The 27,994-nt window shown below is 37.7% G+C and overlaps 2 protein-coding genes across 3 annotated transcripts; one reads left to right on the top strand and one right to left on the bottom strand.

Annotated features, from left to right (window-relative positions):
• The first annotated feature begins 170 nt into the window (after positions 1-170).
• Positions 171-27,753, top strand: LOC113493205 (rab3 GTPase-activating protein catalytic subunit). The gene is made up of 4 exons (XM_026871065.1): positions 171-1,521; positions 1,600-1,784; positions 26,203-26,455; positions 26,801-27,753. The coding sequence occupies exons 1-4, from the start codon at positions 271-273 to the stop codon at positions 27,563-27,565; spliced, it is 2,454 nt and encodes an 817-aa protein (XP_026726866.1). The 5' UTR covers positions 171-270; the 3' UTR covers positions 27,566-27,753.
• Positions 1,867-25,490, bottom strand: LOC113493202 (leucine-rich repeats and immunoglobulin-like domains protein 1). 2 transcript variants are annotated; one of them, XM_026871062.1, is made up of 5 exons: positions 24,585-25,490; positions 5,911-6,081; positions 4,255-5,823; positions 3,611-4,151; positions 1,867-3,481 (listed from the first exon to the last, which is right to left on the bottom strand). In XM_026871062.1, exons 1-5 carry the CDS (start codon positions 24,585-24,587, stop codon positions 3,219-3,221), a joined length of 2,547 nt encoding a protein of 848 aa, XP_026726863.1. In that variant the 5' UTR covers positions 24,588-25,490; the 3' UTR covers positions 1,867-3,218. The 2 variants fall into 2 exon arrangements, with proteins under 2 accessions (XP_026726863.1, XP_026726864.1); XM_026871063.1 differs by having other exon boundaries at positions 3,815-4,151.
• Positions 27,754-27,994: the final 241 nt, after the last annotated feature.

The raw sequence follows: 27,994 nt of genomic DNA, 5'->3' as shown, positions 1-27,994 counted from the left end.
AATAATTAATGTGACCTCTAGGCAGGGGACAAATTATGTGAGTCTGCAGCAAAAAGAAAACTACGTAATGAGTCTATGGTGGCACACACCAAATGTTAAAAATGTGGCCAATCTAAACTGAAACGCGTTGGCAGTTGACAGTGTGGTTATGTCATCGTTCGTTCATTTGAGTCAAGTTCGTTCTCAATCTGTCAGTTGTCACTGTCAAACAATAACAGCTGTTTGCCTTTTGTGTTTGTTGCCATAAAATCTAATCATTGTATCACAGAAATGAATGAAGAAATAGATGAATTTATTTACCATCAGGATTTCACAACAGTGTCAGAATGGGAAGTATTTACTGCCCGCATAGAAGAAATAATTAATGAGTGGAGGTTGTCTAAATCGAGTTTACCTAAACTGTCAGGAGAATACACAAAGAAATGGGTTAGCAAAACTGAGGAAATCACCTTTCAAGACTCGAAATTTACATTATCTTACCATTCTCTTGAACTGCCCGAGCCGTTGGAGGAGCCTGAGGTGTATGGAGCTGAATCTATCTTAGTAGAGCTGCACAATGGTATAACAGATCCTGTAGTCAAGTTCATTGACGATGTTGATGGCAGTCCATTTCCTGTGTCTGTTTGGTATGGTTTAAAGCGATACCTGATGTTGTATCCAAGTAATCCACTGACCAATGGGAACTTAATAAAGCTAGTGATGAGTACAGCAAATATTGCTTTTGCTAACACAGATTGTGGTGTGCCTTTCTTTGTTAAAATCCGAGAGCATTGGCAGCCGACATATTTAGGTTTCTATGAGGACAGTGAATATAAAATTAGTTATGACACAATACATTTAAAGAGAATTTCAAACCAGTGTGCTGAACTCAGTGGCCTTATAAGTTTGTTTAAATCAAGGATATCCTCGCCTGTTGCCCTAGAACCAGTTGTTCTGTCTTCTAAAGTTTCTTACGAACTAAAGGAGTATGACGAGTTTACTTGGAAGAAGAGCACACAGTCAAATGAGTTTCTGTCCATAGAAGGTTTTGATGTGAAGAAATTAATTGAGCTTCCATTTGGGTCTGATAAGAATCCTATACAGAGTCTGCTTCTCAATTGTATCTGGCTCAAGTTTTTTGAATATCATAGTTGTGTGGAGAATCTTTCTGTGCCATTGGTGGACCCAACTGATGCTCGAATTTGGACTGTGAACCTTAAACTGAAGGATAATTTCAAGTGTCAATTGTCAGAGTTAATTAGTAAGATAATGGATTTGTTAGATAACAACAATTTGCTTATGGATACTTTAGGGTTAAGCAGAAGCTTGGGGTTAGTGAATCCTCTGCATAAAATCACTGAAGCTCCAATAACCATTTCTAAATTAGTGAAGGCTGCTATGGGCCAAAGTAGAAAGTCTTCAGATTTCAAGGGACCTATAGCGGATGATCTGTTGATGCCTCTGTTGTATTATGTGTTCCCTGATGCAGTAGATGACGATTCTTTCAACTATCCTAGACAATTAGAAGTTGAATTCAAGCAGGTGGAGTATTTTGGTACTTAAATCTTAACTTGTTTGCCAGGTCTAAGGATGTTTATTTAGTTATCTTTTAATTTACAGGTTGATGGTGCTCAGAAACTATGTAGTTATGTTAAGACAAGTCCAGAAGGTGGTTTAGTGTGGCGGCTGTCAGTGACTGCGGCGCGGCTCTATGATGCTGGTGGTCTTACGTATTTAGCACATCTCTGGTATGAGTTCAGTCAGGAGCTCCAATACAGATGGGAACATCGGATCCTCGTGCCTGGGTAAGTTATAAAGAGTTTTTGTTACCTAATACAGTCAACCAAACTTAAGGGGTTGGTCATAGTAGTAATAAAACAAATAAAATGAAATTTAAATTATTTATAATTTAATGATAATAATTAACATTCGCGAAACATCCTTAAAAAAGGAGTTTACTTTAAGTACAAAATCTGTTTCCAAACAAATATAATATACTTCTTAGAAATGGCTTAATGTATATTTTAGTTTTTTTGAGTAATTTATAAAACATAATACATGTTACCTGTGATATCGTAATATCGAAAATAGATCGGCAGAGCAGAAAACACCAAGTACAGTAATCGTATTCAAATTACTCAAATGACTATTAAAATAATTTGGAATGTTTTATGCAAACACGTACTTAACTAATTGCGTGTGTGTTTAACATTTTAAATAGCACCATTTGGATTGAGCACATTTTCTGTATAATTTAATATACTAACTTCCAGTTAAATTAGGACCATACTTTACCATACAACTTATTTTTAGTCCTCTTATTGCATTCTCCAACTTCTATCAGTTGTCGGACTTCGAATATTGTAATTGGGCCTAAGAGCTAGTTCTAAATCTACGAAATTCATCGTTTCATTTAAATTTAATTATACTACCTACTGGGGCCGTATTATGAGGTGTTGCCATGATTGATCCGTCATTAAAAAGAGATGGTGCTATCTTTGGGTATAGCGACATCTCTTTCTATCACTAGAACAATCGTGGTTATAAGACATCAGAATACGGCCGCCATACCCAGATTAAGATTCCCAGGATTTCAACATTTATTTAATAATTATACTTGTTAGTTACCTATTACCTAAATCTATAATAACGATATGTACAACTATACACACAAAAGCGAACTTATAATTAAATACGCACCATCAAAGTTACTAGTAAATAAAATATAATATCAGTGGTAATAAGAACACTTGGTGTTCAAAATGCGAATACTATGGATAATAACGTTGTTAAACTTTCAAATATACGACGATGTTTTTTTTTCAATAATTTTATAAACACTGCCCAAAAAATACTATTGTGCGCTTAGACAATATATGAGAAAATAAATAGAAACATTTCTATAAAATTAAGTAGTCATTTGTCATAAATACAGAAACTTAGCTAACTGTACATAATCCCAGAGAAGGTAACAAATATTAGGTATAACACTAAACTCAGTGTTCTATTGGATACTGGATACACTGGCTAGGACCCGTGAGTCTGTTACAATGCGCGTGCGCACGTCTGTTGGTTTGCTCATGGCTGTGACGGCGAGTGTGTCGGTGCTGGCGCTTGCCTCTGCGCGCTTCTACACCGTGACTACACCACGAAGTGTAGGCGGTGCCGGCTCGTGGTCTTCGCGAGGGCGAGGAGCGCCCGCAGTATAGAGGTTCTTCTCGCGCCGGGTCCTTCGCACGCTATAAAGGCACTAGTCCACTGCGGGTCGTAGGGTTTCGTGCCATATAGATGTCCATATCATGATCGGTCCAGTTGTCGGAGGTGTCGCAGTACCCCATGCCTAGAGATCCAACACTATATCGGCTGGCGGGGCGTGACCTAGACCGCGGTCGCCGTCTTGATCCTGCTGTTCCGCCCGTGGCTCCGCCCGCAGCTCCACTCAATGATAACCTGGAGGCTCGTTCCGATGCCGCTCCTAAAGACTGACGCGATTGGCGTAGATCTAAAAGATAAATAGGTGTGTTTAGATTTGAGGGTAGTAAAGGAAGCAGTCTGTTGAAGTTATTGTTAGTAACAAGGTCAGATCATGCGGGAGTGAAATGAAGAAGATTAGAAGCGACAGTTTACTTACCAGCTCTTGATCCTAGAAGGCTACTAGGATATCCGGGCACTCCGTATCGACCGGAATGAGAATAGCTATGCTGAGACTGACCATCAGCGAGGGAACGAGCTCGGCCAGGGCGACCAGGTAGTGGGTCCGGAGGAGCTGGTTCAGTATAGGAACGTGCACGCGGGATCGAACGTGCGCTATAGGCCGACACTTGATCCCACTCACGCTGCTTTCCGAATGCGCCGATCGTAGCCAGCGAAGACAGCGGGCCGTTCGGGCTCGGGGTGCCGGTGAGACCTCCGCAGCACGGGTTCGGCATCTTTTTTGGTGTTTGAGTGTGCAGGCGATGCACGGTGCGAGAGCGGCGACGTGAAGCCGCAGCAAATACGAGAACGGCTACGACGATAGTGCTGCAAATAGCGGCGCTGGCCGCTATCGTGATCTTGTCCATATTAGAAGCTGCGGCGGAAACAGTGCGTACTTCTCGGCATTGAGAATACGGCACTGTTTCGGGACTCACGTGAACCTCCTCCAAGGAGATCACGCAGACCACGATACATTCCTGAAAGATACACGTAACACTTATTCAATGCTATTAACTATAACAATATTAACTACTATGGTAACAATTTCATACATATATACAAAAGGTATTTTATACAAACCTGGGATGGAACATTTCGAATCGTAAATTCTCTTTCGCTAGCTTCTAAAGGTGGTCCTTGTTTAAAGCTTTTGTCTCCAAAGAGTCGATAAACGACGCGGAAGCCGAGTATGTTAGCTACATCAGAGTCCCAATGAATAATCACAGAATTGTCTTTCCTATATGCGTTCTTTACTATAACTTCATTAGAATCATCTATTTTTGGTTTTTGCTGTGGAAAACTCATTACAAGAGGAGGTCTTTGGTGCGGTGCGTGGCGCCACGTGGGTGCGGCTGGCCGGACGGTAGGGATGCGACTGGGACGGGTTGTGCTGGTCGTAGAACTTGACTGAACAGGGGCTGGCTTTGTAGGGATTTCGTTATTGTTGCTTGTTTCAGTGCTTGGTGATGAGGATGTGCTAGTACTTGTCGTTGGAGCCTTTGTAGTCGTCGATGTAGTTGTCGTAACGTAGCTTATTTTCTTTTCATTTAAATCTTTGATTGTAGTGGTCTGTTTTTCTGTCGTAATAAGTGTATCGTAGTCACAAACTAATTCGCTTGGTTCAAAACTATAAAACCCTCGCTCTCTAAACTGCGGTGGGTTGCCACAGAACTGTGGATTCCTTTCTCGCGATGTAACTTGCAATTCCCCGTTACGAATCCATTCAATTATCCAGCGTAGGCGGCAATCACAATTTAAGAATCTGCCTCCGAGACTAAGGCCTCTTAGAGTTTGATTTAGATGATAAAATGCTTGTTCCGGCACTGTAGGCAAAGGATTACCATCTAACGCCAATAACGTAATAGATGGATTATTTGCGAATGCATCCACCGGCAACTTATTTAGTAAATTAAACCCAATATCTAGTACTCTCAAGTCGCTAAGTGTTCCTATTGCGTTTGTAGGGAACTCAGGCAATAAATTATTTAAAAGACTTAAGGAACTAAGTGTTGTCTTTATGCCAGCAAAGGCATCGTCTTTAAGATTGACTATGATGTTGCGTTCCAAGTTTAGTGCAGTTAATGAATCTAACCCCTCAAACGTCCTGCTACCGTCAGGTCCTGGAAGTTCTCGTATACTGTTTTGTGAGAGATCAAGGAATGCTAAGCTCCGCAGGCCTCTAATACATTCGGGGACAGATTTTTGCTTTGTGCCTTTCAGATTTAAATTCTTTAACGAATTTTCTAACCCGCTGAGCGTTTGGGGTGCCAACGTAACATTGTTGTCGGATACCTTTAGTGTTGTTAACTTACGAAGAGTTATGAAGGAATGATTATCTATATGAGTGATCCGGTTTTTGGAAATGTCTAAGAGGGATAGATTTATCAATATTTTGAGTGCCTTAACTGGAACTTCGACCAGTTCGTTGTCTTGTAAGTTTAAGTTTTTAAGGAACGGGCCTTGTCCTCGGAAAGCATCATCCTCAATTTTCTTGATTCCACATCCGGATATTTGAAGGTTATGAATTTTGAGGCTTGCAAACAAATTGTTTGTGAGGGTTGGAATGCTTGAATTGTTTATGTAGAGAAGATCGATGACCATGTTTCGTGTGCTCATATTTAGTGTAGAGATAAGCGTCGGAAAGTCAACCTGGGGACGACAAGGGAAAAGTATTATTAAATGTTTTACGTTTCAAAAACATTATAAGTAACACTGTCTAAAATTGATGTTATGTACCTGATCACATTGGACGGATAAGTCTCTGGCTAAGTTGTGTACGCAAACACACGCATTTTGTAGCGTCGGTGCACCTTCCCACGGACACTGTGCGCCTGCGCAGTGTACGCTCAGCATAAGCAAAGCAGAAGACAGCCAAGCTCGAAGACTCCTTCCACGATTTGATTCCCCCTGAAATTATGTAATTTATTTTCTTTAGTTTATTATTTGTTTCTGCTAACATACAAAATACCTGTAATTGAAAAATAAGGCAATTATAGTTTTCTAATATTTGATTCACCCGAAATACTTTGTCCCCGCGTTTTATACAACAACAAAAAATCGAAATCGAGTACTTCGGCACCTCGGGCTAACAAATACATGCATAGACCCGGAATAATTTCTATAAGTCAAGGATAACACTCCCATTATACCCAGTAATGTCTCGTGTATGCGACCACTTAGACTGTAGGAGATAATCGAAAATGTTAATGTGGTAATAGCTAGAAAGTTATCAGTATAACGATAAGATCTCGATGACCCCCAGTCATGAAAATAACATATTCAATAGCCAATAGCCAAGTCCGTCGACAGAAATGAAAAGTATTTGCGGCTCTATACAGATGGCATTTGACCGTACTATAGAGTAGTTGAGTAGGTAAATTATAAGTATAGTATAATTTTGATTATCTCTGGTGTAGAGAAACCACAACCTCGGAAATATTTCTTTCAGCTTTTCAATATAGGTATACGCCTCTCTATGCCATGTACTGTGTGGTCACGCTTCCACAACTGCATAAAAATATCAATTAATTTAACACGTGGCGGTCCCCCAATGTCGGATCCAAACTTCGACGCAATCAAAGGATTCCTACATTTCACCGACAAATTTTGACCATGACCGAGTTTCGTTGACGCGTCCTATTTTATTTTTGTACGTTGACTCGTATCGTTATTAATAGATAGCTTCAAGAAATAAAAATGTTGCATAATGGTGTTGCTTTTGCTACACTGTAAATCAATCTGTTTACTACCAATGAAGAATTATATCACCTATTATTATCAATTTTCCCGCCTCTGAAAGTTAATAAAAAACAATACCTTGGCAACAAAAAACAAGTAAAAAAAGCTTTAACTACAATTAAAATTGTCAATCAGTCTTATGTACGTCAAAAATAAAGTATTGCTCTAAATACTTTTCTGTAGAGAGAAAAACAACAATCTTTAAGGGTAATTGTAAAATCTCAGTAGTAATAATCGATGTTTATGGTTGTAATAAAAGCTTAGGTTGTAAGTGTGTGATGGATGTGGTAATCAAGCGGCGCACAGACCGTGCGGAGAAGTGCAGCGTGGCGGCCACGGGCTACTAGCCCGGAACATCTGGCTTTCCCTGCACTTGTCTAATACGCGCCTTACATTGTTCAATCACTCAAATTAACGTAAATGCTATCGATTTGTTCGTATGTAATAGATCTGTATCAAGTTTTCACCTTTTTGTAGACACGAAGTATTGCATTATCGAGATTTTCCGAAGTGGATCAGTTTCCATTTTATTTTTGGATTACTCTAAAAAGCTTAACTCTGTATATTATTATAAAAACCTTTTTGCTTCTTTGCTGTAACGTTTCAATACCTAATTATTTTTTGGTATTCGTTTAATGTACTGATGATTTTCCTTTGCTTGCAAGATTTTTAAATGACGACAGAAAAATCCGACGTAACACAAGAAAAATGTGGAACGAATAATTCTTTTAGTTATATTAAAAGCGTTTTTGTTGAATACATAGTAAGTATACGGTTCAATAAGAGAAGTTGTAATCAATACACCGCATGTCAAACATTTGATCTGTGGACGGCAAATGTTTGCGTACGTCCTGAAATAACCGATGATGCGAGCATCAGTGTTGGGTTTCAAGCGAGCTTCATAGATCTACCTACATATAATAATATATGACGAATTAAAAAGCCTTAATATCAACTCCTTTTTGTAGCCAATTAAAACGGTATATTTATAGAATAACTTCCCAACACAGACTTCCTCACAACAGCAAACGTTGTACTAGAAAAAGTCAATTAAATAAATGTATCGGAACAAGCATTTTTAAAAACTTTAAAGCAATGAAAGAAATAAAAGCAAGTCGTAATGAGAACCAGTTATGTCCGTGCGCTGCATTTTAAAGACCACAGTTCGCATGACCGCCGATTAAGCGGAAGACTGAAATCAGTTTGAATTGCATCAACGAGCCAAACTTTACACGGCTCGGATTCGGAAATAATTCATTACACAAATCTAGGACGGAAGCGTTTTGAATCGACTTTAAAAATGAGGCTGTCAATACGAGTCGTATGTGTAATGTGATACTGTTGGAAATGCATAGTTACACAATTTTTTTTAGGCTTCGTCGAAGTTTATTCCGCTTTTTCTGCCAAAGCAATTGGGGGAAATTAAAAAAATGCATGCTTGCAATCCTCTCGTTCTTTTCTTTTCATTCCTAGGTGCGAATAAAATGGTTGATAATGAAATCTAACATAACAGCAATTTTACAGTCACGTATCTTATTTTATGATTAGTTAACATAAATAATTTTATTACGATGGTAATACAGCGGTATTCATAAAAAACCCGGTTGAGATCAGTTCTTATTAAACTTGCATTGTATATTTTAAACCAAGCAGTCGTAATTGTAAAACATTTGTAAATAAATAATTAAATTTTCATAACACGTAAAAGTGAAACCGCAAGCTTTTCATCAATAATCTGAGTAAAGTAGTGAGTGGTCGCGAACTTGGAATGCCTGCGTCTTGATGTAAGCTCGTAACACTAGCCTATTTACATAAATTCACCAGTCATCCGATTTCGCTGCTAACGGTACTGTGCGCGGCTGACTCCATGCGACGCGTTGCCGGCAAGCGATGAGCTTCACTTTCTCATGGACTTGAAGATAGCAAAGAAACAGATATTAATTGTTTTTTTCGTAATTAATCTATGCTCTCAGGATGTAGTAGGTCGAAATCTAAGTGCATCCATAGAATATGAAGTAAATACAATACATGTATAAGCTTCAAGTTATCTGCGCACAAAGCTTAAAGAGAAAATGTGCTTGTACAAATACAGTTTAATGCACTGTTCTACTTAATAATATGGTACATAAATTAAATAATTTATAACTTGTTATAATTTTATGTTGTTTTCCGGTTAATTTACACGTAACTGTATCGTTTAGTTTTATGTGTGTAACAAGGTATTTTGTGTTATTGGCGAGTATGTAATGATAGGTTGTAACGTGTACGATTATGCGTAACGGTTAGCATGCGTTATGTATCGGAGGCAGTACGGAAGTACATCTTTAGCATGCTGCGCGCCGCTCGCCTCGCTCCGAGCACTGCTGTTACTTCAACAAACACGTAGTGTTGCGCAAGTGTTACTGACCCAACACGTAATTGTGTTTCTTATCAGCTGTTGATACAAGAACACATAATATTGTTACTCACAACTGCGCTGCGCCATTTCAATGCCAACTAGCTCATTTGTAACAACGTACGACAAGCATTTGAAGTGACAAACCGGTTGAAATGTTGTTTGGATGACTGGCCTCAGAATTTGGTGTATTAGCTACAAAATTTGATTTGAGAAAGCTTCCTATGCAAATTATTCAAATGTGGCAAATGAGTACTTTTTCTTTTTTCGCAGCTTTCTACCTGCCTGTCATATATCAAAACTTACTTTTCAATGGAGGCAATTTAAGATAAAAACACATCGTTTATCAGAAATAAAGAATATATTTAGATGTTTGTTAGTCAGTTACTTGGTCACGGCTGAACTGATTGCCACTCTATATGCTAATCGCTGACTTTCCACCTTCATATAAAATTTTATCGAAATCCGCTCAGCCGTCGTTGTGCTCGACTAACTAATATCCAAACTTCAGTATTTATACACTGGGGCTGTACGAACCAGGAACAGACTCCACGATCATTCCCAACTTTATTTCGAAAACAAACAACTGACTGCTAGTGGAAAATGTTTCCTGCAATATCTCAACTTATATTGAAATTTTGATATTCCGAATCAAACTTGGTTATGAAAATATAATACGATAGTTCTGTACTAAAACATGAAAATGTTGTTATCGGTTGAAGCTGTTCACATTATAATGAGTTCCTGCTTTCCATTTATTTATAACTTGCTAATCGGTATGTCGACTCTATTCCACTTGCATAATTTATGTTGCCACAATTTGCATGTTAAAGATTTACGTTGATCGAACACGTGTTTGTAAATGTTCTGATATAACTCATTGTTGCAGGGCTCTCATTCTTTATTCATTCCGTGCCAGATGTCAGTTAATTAAGCCAAAATAATTCCCCAGTTGTCGGCGCCTCGGCTTGAGTGACAGATCGATTAAAGTTTCCCTAATTTTGTGAAATCAATGTCACTGTCGCCGCACCTTGGGGTAACTTGAAGGCATATTTAAAGGAATTATTTCATTCAGAGTCTTGTTACCTTTGAGTGTGACAGCTAATTAAAGATTCAATCTTTTTAACTCGAATTTGGTAGTTGACCGGCAAACAATACTTATAATTTATTCAAAGAATAATTACGTGTTCGCCAAGTGAAAGCCTTTAGGAACATAACTTCCCTGGTTTTGTGAATTATATTTGAGAATTTGATTTGTGTTAATTCTTTGATTTATAACTAATCAACGAAGACTTGATTCAATTTGTTTCTTTACGTATTCATTAATGTATTACGTTATTCATTATTTTTATTAGTTTAGGTTAATTAAAAATATATTTTTTGTCTACATAATGTTATTAATTATTGTATTGAATATTGTTATCGATGCATAACTTTATCAAATCAGCATGCGTTACTTAGTAGAGTCAATAGTTTTCCATATTATTGCGGATTAACACGTACTTGAATAGGGATTAGTGTTAAAGTAAGTGTATTTACGGTGTATCTGGTAGATATCATTTAATAGTATCATTACATTTCATATTGTACATTTGTAATAGCAAACAGGGAATCAGTAAGAAATTTGGAAAAACATAATATGCGTTAGTCCGTGCTAGTACTATATATAAATACAATACTGTATGAACTCGCGAAGTCGCGACAAACGTGATAAGAAGAACTTGTGGCGCTGCGGTGCGCGGCGCGGCTATATCAGTGTCGACGGAAAACTACCTCCTACCTCGATAGATGGCGTTGGCGTCGAATTAGATCGCGCTATGGTTTCGTTACACGCGCAACCATATAAGAGTACTGCCGAAGTTGAATATTCGATCTTTCCAAAGGTTAAACGGGGGATGATGATCGGATTGGACTTGCGTCTGCATGATGTCCACCACCGAATGTTACGCTTTGGTGGGCTAAAATCCTTCTGACTCCAACTTTTTGAAAGATCTTATTATAAAAATAATATTCCATACAAATATAATAATACTGTAAGTTGTAGATGGCGCCACGTGTCGTACAAAAATCTCTGAAATACTCTGTATAACGTTTTTTTTATTTCTATTTTACATATTGTATATGTATTAATAATATTTATTAATAATTAATTACTATATAGTATTCTTAATAATAGTATTGCACATAATATATTTAATTCTGCTTTAATATGTATGCCAACATAATAAAAAAAACTTTTTATAATAAAAGTATTAAACAAATGAAAAGATTAACAAAACAATTTATATTTCAGATGTGAGATGAATTATCCGGGATATTTTAAGGTGTCACAGAGCCCGTGAGTGGGGCGCGCTGTCATTTAAAATTACACTTTAAAATTAATTCAAGGCACGTTCGGTATTACTAGCAAAGTAGCACCCGGAGAGGGTTTTCTTGAAACACTCAGAACACTCTCGCAAGCTGTTAACATTTTATCAAATATACTGTTTTTCTTATTAACTATGTGGCATAGTTAATATGTTCTTGACATTTCTTTAATTTGTTGTATTATATTCTGTGTGCTTATAATTTAGAGAAAGAAAAAATACTATTTAAACCTCTTTCGTTTGTCATTTTTTTTTTTGTTTTATATGGCCTACGCAATCGGAGTTTGAGTCGTATTTAGAAAACTACATCTTTAAAGCTTTGAAATATTTTAGCAAGTAGACGTTCTTTAGTGCTAATAAGTCTTTATGTTGTACTTTTTACCGTCGTTTTTCTTAGATTGTTGGTCGGACTCGGAAGTTAGCTATAACATTTAGTTTCACGACACTTTAAAACTGAAAAGAGGTGCTATGTAATTTTACTGTTGCTGAAATGTATCGTTTAACCCTTCGACAGAGTTTAGTTAGCAGATATAATTTGTCATCACAATTTAAAGGTATTTTGTTTTAACGCAACAGATACTTTTTCACGAAAAAAGGAAACTTAATTGTAAATGCTTGCTCTACATTTAGTCACAAACGAAAATAGTTGACTGGGTTACATAGGACATTAAATGTGTCCTAAATATCCCACATTTGATAGATACCCACATTCCATAGATTTATTGAATCGATCCGTCCTACTTTGGTATCGTCAAGCCTCTCGTAAGAGTGAATATCTACCGTTAAATTCCGCCACCTCGCCTTAATCTTTCAGAAGAGGAATTTAGCAAGCGTTCTCTCTCGCGGTATCTATGTTCAAGGTTGGTTAATTCTCCTACGTTATGAGGCCGCGAACGTGACACAGGAATTTTACTTACACTCTACATAAATACCTCCTTATTAGTAGAGATAAAAGTATGATTTGCCCTGAATACTGGTATGTAACTAAATATATCTTGCTGTCTCTTTCAATTTTAGGTGTAAAGTAAAAAATAGATAGATTTTTGAAATAACACCTTTAAATATCTCACTTCATACCTACGATTGAAATTTACGAGTCTTAGACACAATTCGTAAATTTCATTGACATTTAATATACGGACAAAATACTCTCAATTAATGCTTGGCCAGGTTTCCGCGAAAGGCAGAAAATTGAAATTCAGCTCTCGATATTTGTTATTATGACCGGGTTACATCGCAGTTTATTTACCCGTGACCATGATCCTTCAAATGGGGTCAAAATGTCACTTCGTTAAAATAATAAATCCCGAATATTCCGTGCAAACAGTTTCGTTCCATACCATTAACATTTAACATTTTTCCGCTTAAATAAAAGTTCATTTTCCACTTTACTTTAAAATACAAAGTTCGATATATTGTGGGAATATTCCCCGGGTCATGAAGTGCGCTAGTTCGGACGGGCGATGATTAATATTGCGTCAGACTTGTATCGGCTTCCACCAAATGGATTACTGCATTAAAATGAAAATGGCAGCCTTATAATATGATAATGAAATCAATCATTTTGCTATTCCTGTTACCTAGCCAGCTAGCTGGTTGGCTTTGATCGATTTTGTTCATCTGTTTATACGTTTAAAAGGTAATTCGCATCTGAAGAAGGAATTTCGAAATAAAACTTGGAGAGAGTAAAGAAACGTATTTACTTGTGCAAAGGTAAACTATTTTCTGCTCCAAGTGGTGTTGGTATGTTAAGAAAGCGTGTTTGCTACCAGATGTGAGAGACTTAAACGTTTCACATAACACTACACTTCTCCATTTATCCTGCGCTTAGAGCCAATTAAACACTCCCATTTGGAACATACTGAATTACTTTAACTTATTCAAGAAGTACCGTTAATGAGACTTGTTATAACCTTAATAACGTCTATTTACGTTTGTGTTGCTTGATACACCTATCTGTTGAATTTGTAATGCGAGCTTTTTCTCTTTAGATTAGGATCCTGGCGAGGTTATAAAGCTCTTGCTAAATTTATCTTGAGCCTCTAAGATATACCGTCGCCATTAAAGTTTCACGGTTTTCACAACGTGTAGCGGCGGCGGAGCGTCCTCTACCCGGCGCGGCGTTATACTCTTGAGTCGGCGTTTGGGTCCCTTGATAAAGTTTTAACTGAATCCAAACTTGTTAATGTAATGAGAGTGATTGATCAAACCGGATCACGTGTACACTTTAAATTCAATGAAATGTTATGCTTTGTGCGCGTAAGGAATTTGGATATGTTTGAGATTTAGTAACTTAATATTCCTTTGTCGTCTCCATTTTGACTTGATTGTTCGAATGACGAGGTTTTATCTTACTTAATAGTAATACAAAGTATAGATGAACTTGAATGATATCTATACACGCGACAAATGATGGATGTTGAATAGTTTATTAATTTATGTGTTGCCGAAAGAATGTTAATGATGACAATGTTGAAGATACTCCAGTGTTCTTAATTGCTGGAAGAATTCGCATGTATCATTAATTAAAACTGTACTGTTATTTGGCAAAAAAATATGATTTAAGAGTGAATTCGTTGACAAGTTGGATAATCTTATAACGTTTGTGAAGTTTACTTTGAGCTGAAAGATTTACACGAACTAAATAGTTTACTAGTTACCTATTCGTGTGCGATCAAGACATCCTACGATGTCTGTTAATAATTTATTCAAAAATATTTATGTTTATCGTATATCAAACATATTATAAATTATTTAATTAACCATTATAAATACTCATCAGTGGTCTTTAAATAATTAAAAGTGAAAGCGAAACTAATGAATACATTACAAGCCGTTGTCCTTAACACTTGGAGTGGAGACTGTAAAACAGTTGAGTTTATTTCATTCAAATATCGCATCGTTGATTGTAAACCTGATAACACATAGGCGTACCTGTGTAAACAGATATGGATATACAAGCGGTGGCTGTACCTAATAGGAACGGGGGCAGTTCAGAAATAACAGTCGCATTGTTTAGTTAGGACCCAATAGGAGCTGTTTGTGGCGAACCGGCTTGATACCTCTCTTACTTAAACAAAGGCACGCTCCAGCTGTTTGTATACAAAAAAAATGTAATTACTGTAGAGTTTTTCATTTCAATAATTAGATTTAGTGCAACTGTTTATAATATAATTTTGAAAATTTCGTGGAATTCAAAAGTGACTTCGTTTCGATATTTCTGTGGTCAGATAGGAAATGTCGATTCAGGCGTTCTTAAAAAAGATTGTTAAAGTGATGGTTAATCGTATTTACAACAGACATGATTTCATTTGTACGTTCAAATTTAGTGATTAATATTACATTTAAAACATTTGACAGCTTAATATATATAAATCTCGTGTCACAATGTTTGTTCTCAATGGACTCCTAAACCACTTAACCGATTATAATAAAATTCGCACACCATGTGCAGTTCGATCTAACTTGAGAGATAGGATAGTTTAAATCTCAAGATATAGTCGCAATTTCTTCTAACCACGCGGACGAAGTCGCGGGCAACAGCTAGTAATATTATATTTAGCTCATATTAATATTACCACATTCACACGTTACAAGCACACCAAACTAAATGAGCGTTAGTATGACGTCTACCACCACCTTTTAAAGACTGCTATGGAAGTATGACGCTGCATACCTACGTATAACGTAGTGATCTGTGACACTTATACAACCAAACTAAAAACTTATCTTGTTGCCTTACTTTAAAAGGTGATGGTTGTTCCCCGCGAAAAGGTTTTACTCTTCTTCTCCCGTAGAGCCAAAGAGTGTTAGACAAACCAAGCTCCCTCTTTCATTTGTATGTTTTAAATCTTACGACGACGTTCTAAAACCACAACAAATTGTATCGGAATCAATAAGTGATCCTTTATCTAACGTACGCTGTAAACATTAAATCCTATTTGAGTTACGTACAGCAATTCCTCGTCCGTACTTAACTTGGCTGAATGAATGCGGCTTAATGGACTCCCCTGAGGTATACGACGTATCCGACCTCTTTGCAAGGATTAATGTAACACTATTTAAGTTTGAATTGTTACTGTTACTAATCCTTTTACTTTTTTTTGTCTTAAATTGTAGAAGAGCTTTTAAACGTGATGGGATGTTGACTATGTGTAGATTGACGGCGTCGAATATATAAATAAATTTTCTCTACAAACTGGTCATTCTTATAAAAACTTAATAGCACAACTTTGCATAGTTTTCGCCGCAGCGGTATTTTTTGAATTCATTTCATCTATAATTAAACAAACAAACCTCTTTATATGCAAAATTGCGCACAATTTATGGTATCATCAACAACTTGTTATACTTTTCCGTCCGTGCCGTATGCATATCAAACTCCACATTCTACGGGCATTGCCTTTGACCGTTATGGCACAGTGGGTCCAAGAAATGTATCATTAATGTCAGTGATGTTAGCTATTTGTCGCGAATCAGTTCCGTTTGCCGTTACTCTCGGCCTTACTGTTCAAGCTGTCTGAACGTCCGCGCTACACCGCTGACCGACTCGTGCCTAAAAGGCAGATTAGGTCGTAATGTCCTCTTGTGACAGGTGATTTATAGGCTGAACACCTGCGTGACTATCAAACTGCTGTAATAACTTTAACGATAGGTTTTTGTTGCGTAGTTACCATGTGAGGATAATCATGCTATTTGATCAATGGATCTCATAGTACATTACTTATCAAGAAGATAGTTCTTGTTTTTTGGCATAATTTGGCAATGACTATTTAATTTTAGTTCCTATGGCTACACGTCTTTCCTCAATAATTTATAGAATAAAAGCCAAGTTGAATATAAACCAAAGATGCTAAAAAATGACGCATCGATGAGGTAGCGCTAACCTTCTAACGGTAAACTTACATCGGTGCTGTAGAAATTCCCATCAAATTATCATTCGCGTTCATTTAATTAAGCGTATCACAGCCACTATGGACGTAAACAAGCGTTGGTTTGTGTCTAACAGTAAATGTGGGTAGAAAGCGCGACTCGCACTCCCTACGATTAGACGCGATGCGTGGCGACTAGCGGTCAACGGAATATCTTTGATGAGCAAAAATACATTAAAAATATATAAATGTCCACATAATAAAACGATAACATCTTGTCTTTATTATGGCCATACTATTCGAGTTGTACGTTTAGTAGCTAGCTACTGAAGTAGGGTTATTATTGTCTTTGTTATTGTGAAGGGAACTACGCGTCCGTAGACGCTTTGATCATGTCGTGTTCTTAATTGCACCGCTATTCAAGGCGGCAGGTACCTACGTGAATAAGTTGTCTGCTTAGACTTTGCAATAGAAAATAACCGGGTGTTGTTAATGGGTGCGATCCTAGAGAGCTCGTGGATATAATGGTGGAGCGTAATGCCGATTGGCGGGAAGCGGCGCGAGCCCTCGAACTGCGGATGTTAGGCGCGCTGAAGTAACTTCCTTACCACAATTTACGATTCTCTAATATTAACAAATTATTTTGTTTTCATTTTCCGCCACTTAGCGCCCGCTCGCCTTATCCTTATCATTATAGCTGCCGACCTTACTGCTAGTCTACAATTATTAACGTATTTGCATTCTTACTGCTTTCTAATACACATGTATATTTAACGTATACTAATCACTAACTAATTACAAAAGTAATAACGGCTTTCTTTAATCGACATCTAGATCTATAGGCTGTATAACAATAACTTCACGTTTTATAATCTTAAGAAGAGCTTAATGCAGTCGTAATATGGTTATGACAGTTGTGTAATGACTGGTTATTTCTGTGCTGTTTTCAAAATATATAGCTACAACTAGTTATCCAATTTAACAATGCTGTTATGTATATGTAGTGCACCGCTATAGCTGTTGCATACTCTAGATGTAGAAACAGTTTTATGACTTCACTAGAAGCCATTCCATCTAAACAGGTTCATTTCAAACATTCGCAGTGAAAGACGAGAAATATGACGCTTTAAAATATTCATTTGACATATTTCCAATGTGTGTTCATTTAAATTTTATGCAAGTGAAATCCTAGTGCTATATGTTCCGTGTATTGAACGCAAAAACGCTGTGGAACGCAGTGAGGCGTTAACGATCGGATGTGGAGATTCGCAGATATTGCCAGCAGTCGGCGGCCGGTAGTACCCGCGGCACCGACTGGCCGCGATGCTGAGCGACGCGAGACGCGGACCAGCCTCGCGCGCTCCCACACATAAGATACATAGGCCTACATGTTACACTCGGATGCTCGTCATCGCTTATTAACGCCTGTCAAATTTTAATATCATGTTCTTTTTACTTGATTATAAAGCTTAGCTAACTAGAGTAGAAATACATAGCAGCGGAGCACTTCTGTAATAATGCACTTGTTACCAATCACATGTAACGTTTATTCGTGAATATGGTGTAAAATTTTAGTAAAAAATAGTACTTTACTTTGTGATAAGGAAACGGACAGATTTCGTTCCGTCTCCTCGGCGTGGCATCCGCGGCATGTTGGGTCCGTCCCTACATTCACGGTAGATCGACCGTCACTAATGTTTCGATGGTAGCTAATCCATCTTCAGGCCGCAGTCGGCAACCGTGACTTAGATGAATATTGCACCTGCGTGCCGGGTCACTGACATCGCCACAGAGAAACAACACACAGTAGGCTGATGACATCAATTAATGACTAGAGACATCACTCAACACGAATGGGGCTTATACGAAAATAGTCGCACGCTAGGTAGAGAATCTATTGTGAATTGTCCAGCTGAATCAATGGCTATAGATAAGTTCGAGTTAGATACTGACATAATCAAGATAATCAATGAAATTATTGTAAGTGACTCGCACCGAATAATTAAGCGGAACGTTATTGGTGTGAAACAGATGCTTGTGATATTGTTACGTAGGTTATCTTAACGAGATTGAATGTGCAGGAAAGTTCAATAAATAATAAGGGTCCGTCAATCAATCAAAGTTCCAGCATCCATGTAATCCCTACAGGATATCGATATCGCACCCTGCCTTATTGAGGATACGCGGATACTTAAATAATCTAGTGATACATTCATCAATTCGTAATAATAATAAATGCTACAGTATAGTTAAAAAAAACTTGATCTAGTAAGTAATACAAATATTTGTAAAAATAATTACCCAAAAATAAAACAGTAAAAGGGAAATTATCAAAATGACAAAACGATTGTAATATAAGCAAACCGTTGCACTCAATTATAACAAATGCTTCCCACGATTAATAATTTTAAATAAATTATAATGTGTTTAAAATCAAAATCAAGTTGATTAGCAAGTATTTATATAGTAATGATTACATCCCGGTTCAATAATTACATACGTTCCTGAATTTAATTTATGTAATTAATAAATTTGTTTTATGACAGCGGTAGGTATTACTGATTTAGTACCGAGGTTTTACTAGTACTTAGGGAATCTAGTACTACAGTAATACGATGCTCGTATTGTCAAGCGACTCTACCAGCAAATGTTATGCTTTGCGAAAACGATGAATTCTGTTTGAGATGATATTTCGTTTAGTAACGTTTAACCTTCCCGGCATGCGATCCGGGTTCATGTGTTAGCATTTGTGTGACCTACAGAGACTAGATATCGTGGTGCATAGGTTACCACGCTTGCAGCCGGTTTCTGACTGATCATCTTATAGTTAATCGTCTGTACACGATGTTGGATAAATATTTGTACGTTCTGGACACGCTCTTATAAAGACGCGGTATTTGGTTGAATGCTTGTGGTCAACAAGACACGATGAGGCCTTTAACCCCATGATTAATAGATTTGATTAAGGAATGCCTAGCAATACTGCAAAGAAAAAAGAAACTTACGAGAAGCCATCCTTTTTCTGCGAGTCACGTGATTTTGATTTGTCAATCCAATACATTAAATTCCAATCAGAGTTAGCGCTCGGCGATCGGCGAAATGTTACATATCTACGTGACAAGATTGAAATGCGGACTTCTAGAAATTGTAGGCTAATAGATATATTTCTTACTATGATACTTGTACTTCTACCGGTGTGTAGGCGTTTAAGCCAATGCAGGGAAAGGAATCCGCATAAAATCGGCAATAGAGAAAGTGTGAATAATCAAACAGGTACTATTAACATTTTTATGAATTTAATGCCAAATAATATTTATAATTGACCTATTAGAAATCTGTTTCTTTATTTTTTAATAATAAAATGGCATAATCAATAATATAGAATCGATATTAACACGCAATTAACTTAGGATAGACGAAGTAAGGATTTTCATGATTTAAAAAATGTAATTTTTCTCTATATCTTGTATCATCGTGCATGAAAGTTACACAATGTTAGTAAGTTGTAGCTAGTAGGGTGTAAGGGTGCAAATATGTTGAGCGTCAGAGCTCCACTGAAAACCCGCTGAACAACTTGCTCTAAATGTCACTGAACATTTCTGGCAGTTAGTTAATCTGATTTTGTTCATCGGCTTTTGTTTCTGACTATTTCAGGAACACACAGTTAACAAACATAAATAGGTATTCAACGCATGTACTGTGTAACTCAGTTCTTTATATAAGTATATACATATACAGAGGTAAACCTGTATGCGCAAGTAAATCCGCAGTAAACGCATTAATTAATAAGATTATCTTGTACATACAGTGTAACAGGGTAATAATATATTACGTTGTTTCTGAAATAGGCACTTATTAAGATGAGCGCTCTTAAATGTATTGCTCTCGGCTTAGTTAAGTGGCAGCTGATTAGGTAGCGAGTTACTGCCGAGCCCGTTACACGGAGCACCTCATTTATCATGTTAAACTAAGAAGAAATGCATGGTTTTTACCTACGTATGTAATTTATAAGACGTCTATTGTTTTATACTCGTACAAGAAATCTAAAGAGTTTGATTGAAAACGCTAATCTATAAAACTACTCATTGTAATAGAAAAAACTATTCCGCATTTGAGAAAATTTGTAGGGCTTTTTAATAAATTTTACTTGCCGCAAAAGAGAAAAGCAAGTCGAGTGAAAGCGCTGGGCGCATGTATTCAAATATAATAATAGTCACACGTGTGTTGTGAGTATTATTAAGTAAACTTACCCTCCAATAGATTCAGGTAACCTACCACCATGTTTAAAAGCAAAATTGTTTTCCCTGTAGATGTGAGACAGCGCACTACACATTATAGAGCGGCATTTCTCTCCCACACCTTTTAGAGTACTGGTCTTACGAGGCGGTAGTAAAGCCCCTTCACTAAATAGTTGTTTATTTATTGTTACTATATCTTACGACATAATCAAGTCATAGCTAATACTAAACATTGGTAAATAGGCCTCGGGCATTGTCACATACAATTGTTGTCGCTGAGATGCCAAAGAGATTTTAATCAGAAACTTTAAGAACAAAGCCTTTTTGCATTAAGATAGAGAGATCGTTACTTCTTTGAGATATAAACATGTTCGTAAAATACCTGTCTCTAAAAATAGAGTTCTAAGTATTCACTTAGAAAGTTTGTGTTAATATTCCACAAATGTAGAGCGTATATGTTTAACTGCATAATTAATTTGAAGTGCGGGTTTAAGTAGAGTATGTTTTATAGAGCATTGTTTTAACCAGACGTAAAGGTGCCATATAACAGAAAACGTACGTAAATGTAGATTTAGGGTTCTGCTAATGAAACCAGTCCAACAAAAGTGTAAGTAGCGGAATTAGAATAATGATAAATTGTACGTTTGGCAGAGGCAAATTGTATATGTATTTAAATGATGTTGATGTTTTTATTAAAATAGTGAGGTAAATGGTTGTTTGCATGCTATAATGTGTACTACGGAGGCGGCATCACGTATACAATCAGGGTGCATGTACAGCGAGGCTCCCACGGGCTCGCCGCGCCGCCAACACATCTGCGACACAGTTACTCTGCCTATTGTCTCCGGTTCCTCGCCATGGGGTTTTTACTTACTTTTTGATCATGGGTGAAAACTGTCGCAAAAACCAATTCCGTGTTGCTATTATGCTCAAGGTTATACAATGTCAACTGGCATAAAAAACTCAAGAATCATGTTTCGTTCAAACACGGATATTTATATTGTATCGAAAGCAGTTTCGATTTTCAAATACACACGCAACATTTTTTACGTACATTATAGTGTTTAAAGTACCTACTTTGGGAACACTTTATTATGTATGAAAAAAGCTCAAATTGCTGCAATCAATTTCGCGCGTAGAGCCCATCCATGAGGCGCGGGCAGCGCGCGGCGCTGGAGGGGGGAGCGCATACATTACGCGGGAAAGGCGTAGACCATGAAATAGACCTCTCCATAGCCCTCTTGGGGCTCTATGTCTAGTCAGTACGCTATAAATAATAGCTCTTAACTCGGGTTCACCAGATTTACGATCTCACTAATAAATATAAAATAACGTACAATATTGTACGAGCGGGTTATTAAATAAAACTTTGCTAATTATTTACTCTTGGGCTTTATGTAGACTTGTCGAATCGCAGAAGGCAATTAAAACGTGTTCCGAGCAATGCGAGCTACGTAAATTAATTGGTTAGTGAATTTCACGGGTAACACCTACGCCGGTGGAAACTGCGCAAACTGCCGGCTGCAGAGAATGCATGTACCAATTTACCGGCCGGAATCATTACCGTCACTAACTTACTGTTAAACTTTAAACGAACCTGCTTCAACACCGAATTTATTAAACGGTGCATAGAAACTAAAATTGGTAGAACTGGATAAGATTAAATTTGTTTACAACTTTTGTTAATGTTTTAAATTTCGGGAATTTTATTGATATAAAAGGAATTTTCTCGATTTAGGTCTGCCGCAAATCTTTTACATCTTTGTGGTCTATACGATAAAGTCAATAAGCCTCACAAATGAAGAGAAAACGGAATGCGCGCTTTCCCACCTCGGCGATATCTACAAAGCTCAGTCGTACTTATTGATATTGGTTTATGAGTGGAAGGTGCGCGACAATAGGACGGGTCCACTCTTCCCATTAGATTTACTTTGCGTTTCTATCTTCTATTCAATGCATCGCACTCATAGATGCGTTTATAATGAATTAACAAACAATTCCATTCTTCTGCGCTGCAACTCATCCGCTGTTCAAATGTTTATAAAATAAAATCGCATGATAACATTTAAATGACTGTTCAATGATTTTACTACAAATGCAAGTGTTTTGACTCAATACCGTAAACATGAGACTTAGTCGGACGGACAGATAGTTATGATTACTACACCACGATAAAAGAACAACAAAACAAACTCATTTATGTTGTTGCGGTACGCCGAATACAAATCTTTATAACTATATACTACTCTATAGTCAACGATTGGAGGTATTTTATTTGATTTCTCTTCGAAGAAAAACATCACGGTTAGATAGCTAAAAGTAAACAGGGTGGCTATTAACGAAGTCGAAAGTCCGGAACTGACTTAGATGGAGCGCCTTAGTCGCCGGGCGTCGGCGGCGGGCGCGCGCCCCTGTCGCCGCAGGGAGGCGCCACCCCGCCACCTCGACAAATACACTATCAAGCCGGCACATAAGAAAACTTTGTCAAATAACAAACCGCCAGAGTAAACTATTCAAGAAACAAAACTGCCCGCTACCGACGATTTCTTATCGAAATCGCATTTACTAAATGTTACGTTTTAGAAAGAGCTTTGGCGGCGCAGAGAGACCAGTTTGAAAATACCAAAATTAAGAGAAAGTGCGTGTTTGGCATAGCCACACGTGTAGCCGTGGCTGCGTCACGATGCATCTTGCGAGATTTATTGAAATGACATACATTATGTGTCTGCAGTTTCTGTCTTCCTCTATATTTTATGTTAATGGACTTGCATACCAAGAGTGATTTCAGAAATGCTACTCAATTGCAAAGCGCAAACAGTTTTACTCATGCTTAACGCAATCCTACTGAGAAACTTCAAAACATAGATTTGATTAAAATAGTTGTTTTGCTATGACTAGATAAATCCTAGCCTGCTTAAAGAAACAGATTCGTATAATAATTATATCCAGTTAATGCTACGGTTCGTAGAGCGCGCTCTATGTGTACTTTTTTATTTGAAACATTTATCTTGTGGGGCAAATTGGTAACGTACTCGTGCTGTTTATGTACTCAAGTAATATAAATACGATCCCTACATTCTACTTAATTAGATTTTGATTGAATTAAGTGTAAGTAGTTTAAAATATATGTTAGCGAATTCTTGAGGGGTTCTGAATCATCTGTGACAACTCTTAAGGATTTGAGGACGTGTAAATTTTATTGCCCAAACTTGGACACGTGAGCCAATTACGAGCATATGCTAAAAGACAAAATAATACTAGGTCGCTCTCCTCGATAACCGTAAAGAGGTTAGAAAAATATAAGGGCGAACAGGGTATGAGTACCAAATTAAGAGAAAACAAATGAGGGGTCATATTATACCTTAGAATACTCATAACGTATATATAGTGAGTATGCGGGGATACCGATACGGTTGGTTGTGGAATGCTGGGGCAACAACTAGTCAAATAGGTTAAGGGCCGGTAAACATTTCTCCAACTATGCACTGTTATATAATGTAAATAAACGTTTTATTATATCTTGTAGCTATTGTACACTCAACTTATTTTAATTTGCCATTTTGAGAAGATGCTCCATAAAGTCCAAGTTATAACAGTTTTATTTTCGTTTTCATAAACTATACGAGATCGTGTATCTTGTTCGTGCCGGTTGCTGTACTGTACGTACACTAGATTCTCTCAGAAGTGGGTCAACGTACGCGACTAGACAATTTTCTATCAAGCGCTAAGTGTCTGTTATTGACAGAAAATTATTTACAGTTACATGTAGAACTAAATCTAGATATTCACTTATAAAACTTACCATTTTTAGGAAAAATCTTGACAGCAAAATAATCCTTTGATTTATGTATGAAGCTGCTCACTAAATTCTAACACTGTCACTCTGTTTTTGCTTATTTCCGCATAAATCACCGATGGCTTTTCATGTTTGTTCACAACTATGGAAACTCTGTCACTTTCGGTGTTCGGAACCGGTTAGGCGCAGCTTGACCGATGCAGGTCCATGTCTGCGCGGTGGATGCGCTCGCGGCTGTCGTCGGCGTCGGACTGGTGGCCGGCGCCGGGCCCCCTCCACTGCTTCCTGACCTACACCTAGTGGCTGCTGGCGGCTGGCGCACCGGCTGCGGTAAACAAACGGTTCAGCGACCGATTACACGACGAGCGTCTTCAAGACGCGGCCTCACTCCTCCGGCTCGCACCAACACATTTGTGATTCAATGTGATAACGGTGCTGAGAGCGTTCGCGCGTTTAGTTCAGTTCCCGTTGATTCTGGGTCGTGGCACACAATCGAGACATCATTCTGTTTCCGTCGAAGAGCCGCAGGTGTGCGTACTGCTACATTGTAACAACACTACAAAGTGGACACGCCCTTGCACTTAGCCGATTGTACTGCGCTTAAGGATTTGCACACTCAAAAGAGAAAATACGGTATATCATGATTTGCGCGAAACTCTTAGTAATCTCGTATGATTCATATGCTTTCTTTTCTGGATATTCATCTATTTATAATTGCGTTTAAAGTGAAAGTCGAAACATGTTGGAATGAACGCGACAGCGGCAGTTGCTTAATGAATGTACAAAAAAGTTTTATGAGGTTCGCCAAGACACAGAGACAGTAAAATTATGAAATTATTTTTTGACCGAAGTTTGCCTCATTCTGATAAAAAAGCTCTTTATGTTTTATCTCGTTGTAATAATTATCATAAGAGATACGTAAAAGTAGAATTATTTGTTGCTCTTAAAATGCCGAACTATTTATTAATCTTTGTAATAAACTTGAGATATAAATATTGACACACCATAATAGTATCGTGCACTAATTCGCTGGCCACCGCATCCCGTTTATTTTATTACACATAAAATGTCTTTATGAAAAATCCTTATTAGTTACACGTAAAGGTTAGCTTTTGGCCTGATTGCTATTGAACAGTTAATGTCATTCCCAAACATTTTATTTGGAACTATAACTTTCTTGACATGGCAATCAAGTTAATTATTTTCCTATTATATCTTGAGTATTGAATGGTTTACATGTAATGAATTGCTGTCGCCAGCAGGAGACTGCTAAATGTTTACTTACAGTATGATAAAGTTTGTAGACTTTACATTTTAAGATTGAGAGGTTTCAGGGATTAATACTAGTTCATAATTTATTATTTTCGGTGAAAGTTTTGTTTATTTTTAAAACTTTCAATCGTAAGAGTACTGAATATTCGTAATGCAAACTGGTCACGAATTAAATCGTTTAATATTACTTTTTTTAACTGAAGAGGTCAACCTATAACTATTGACGAGTACGTCTTGGTTTATGTAAAAAAGGACTTACTACATCATTTAATTGAAATAGACTAGCGTTTTTTCTTTAAGATTGTATAGTTTTCACAGCAGATGTTTCACGTTTCGCTTTCTTTGTTAACAGAGTAGCGGAGGGGTCTCCTAACGCGCGGACTTGCTTGTTACACCAAAAACTACAGCTACTCAACTGTTGTATTAAACGAGCTCAAGAGAATACTGGTTCCGTCGCTGGGAACTCTTCCGAAGATGAGTTTTTCGACTGTTCCGAGGGCGAGAACGAAGTGCATTTGCCCTGGGACAGACCGGTCGGCCGGCTCACGAGGTTCGGAGATGCCACTCTCAAGAGCGGGTCTCCCCTTTACATTCCCCGGACTCAGGTGTGTAAAATCATTTGAAAGCGCAACTTTAAATGACGTATTGGTTTTCAAACCAACGATTAAGGCAGGAACGAAATAAATAAATCATACCATTTAACATAAAATTATGCAAAGTTATGGAATTTAAATTATTTGTGTATCATCCGTCGTCGATGATTTTCGTATCATTCCCAAAATAGATAATAATTATTTTGACTATAACTGTATTTTTCCAATGTAACCTCATTTAAGTAGAAAGTGGTCAAAACCGGCATATAACTGTGTTTTATAGAATTTATTAGCCTTACGTTTTAATATTATTTATATGTATGACTCATATTAGAACAATTTGTGTTTCGAAAAAAGGATCCTGCACCAAAGACCGAAGACCAGTTGGAGGAGGATGCCGAGTTGATGTTACGGCTCGGAGACGATGCGAAGGCGTCCGAGCTGCGCGCGCGGATGATGAGCGCGTCACTGCTCTCCGATATGGAGGCCTTCAAGGCAGCCAACCCCGGCGCGGAGCTCTGCGACTTCGTGCGGTGGTACTCACCACGGGACTGGAAGCCGGACGACGGTGGCTCTTTAGGTGAGCGTATGTTGTTGCCCGGGAACCCTTGGGTAGAAACATGGAGTGTCGCCCGCCCAGTCCCGGCTTCGAGACAACGGAGATTATTTGATGAGACTCGTGAAGCAGAACAGGTCTTACACTTTCTACGCTCGCGGTCAATCAGTGCCGTGGCTGAACTCCTACTTCCGGCAATATTTCGAGCTGGGGCATTGAAGGCACACGAAGAAGGAGTACCTTATGGAGCCTCGACGGTAGGTGGTGTCGATATGCGGAGGACGTTTGAAATTGCGGCGAGGGATCTGCACGAGGCTGAGAGGGAAGCGTGTAAAGTGGCTTGCGAGCGAATGGTGTTCACCTCTTCTGAGGAGGGGAAACCATTGAAGTTTGATGATCGGAAAAAAATAGAAGATATTCTGAAATTTGATAGTTACAGGTTACCGGATCGTAGAGAGTTCATGTTTTCTGTGAAGGACTCGGTAGCGCCTCAGATGATGCGGGTTGTGATCGGCTCGGACTTGACCATTGTGGGCGCCTTCACCGAACGTATCGTGTGCCTCTAGCTGTTAGCTTGTTAAAATAATCAGAAGTTTTAGTGTAAATGGTTGACGGATTTGTTAATGCCATGTAAATGATTGTTGATTTAGTGTTTAGGTATATTATTAAATAGCGTATAGTTATTTGTTTGATATTGTACGTGTAACAAGACTAACAAGGAACCTCAATATTATGACACAATTTTTTACTCTCACTTTTATGTTGCAATCGTGTCAGCCTGATTAGCACCTAATCTATGTTACCATATAAACCAGAGATGTGAGCTAAATTGCTATTAAGTTTTTCTATTAGAAATACTTACTAGGAATTTGGTTTATGTCCGGAAAATGTGAACTTTAATATAAACCTACATACAAGAAGCAATAATGACATTGAATTTAATTCGAGCATTTCTATAAATAAGATTAAGATTAACTTCCTTTATTGAATACTTC

Source organism: Trichoplusia ni, chromosome 4 (assembly GCF_003590095.1).
Source record: "Trichoplusia ni isolate ovarian cell line Hi5 chromosome 4, tn1, whole genome shotgun sequence".
Lineage (NCBI taxonomy): Eukaryota > Metazoa > Arthropoda > Insecta > Lepidoptera > Noctuidae > Trichoplusia > Trichoplusia ni.
The sequence above is the reverse complement of the archived record's forward strand: the minus strand, read 5'-3'. Positions and strand labels throughout refer to the sequence as shown.

What these genes read in the sequence shown, in the direction of transcription:
- LOC113493205 (XM_026871065.1), top strand. Translation starts at nt 271, where the DNA reads ATGAATGAAGAAATAGATGAATTTATTTACCATCAGGATTTCACAACA. An exon ending in TAGAAGTTGAATTCAAGCAG is followed by an intron (nt 1,522 to 1,599) that starts GTGGAGTATTTT and finishes TTTAATTTACAG; the next exon opens with GTTGATGGTGCTCAGAAACT. An exon ending in TTTACATTCCCCGGACTCAG is followed by an intron (nt 26,456 to 26,800) that starts GTGTGTAAAATC and finishes TTTCGAAAAAAG; the next exon opens with GATCCTGCACCAAAGACCGA.
- LOC113493202 (XM_026871062.1), bottom strand. An exon ending in TATCCGTCCAATGTGATCAG is followed by an intron (nt 5,824 to 5,910) that starts GTACATAACATC and finishes TGTCGTCCCCAG; the next exon opens with GTTGACTTTCCGACGCTTAT. An exon ending in TTCGAAATGTTCCATCCCAG is followed by an intron (nt 4,152 to 4,254) that starts GTTTGTATAAAA and finishes TGTATCTTTCAG; the next exon opens with GAATGTATCGTGGTCTGCGT.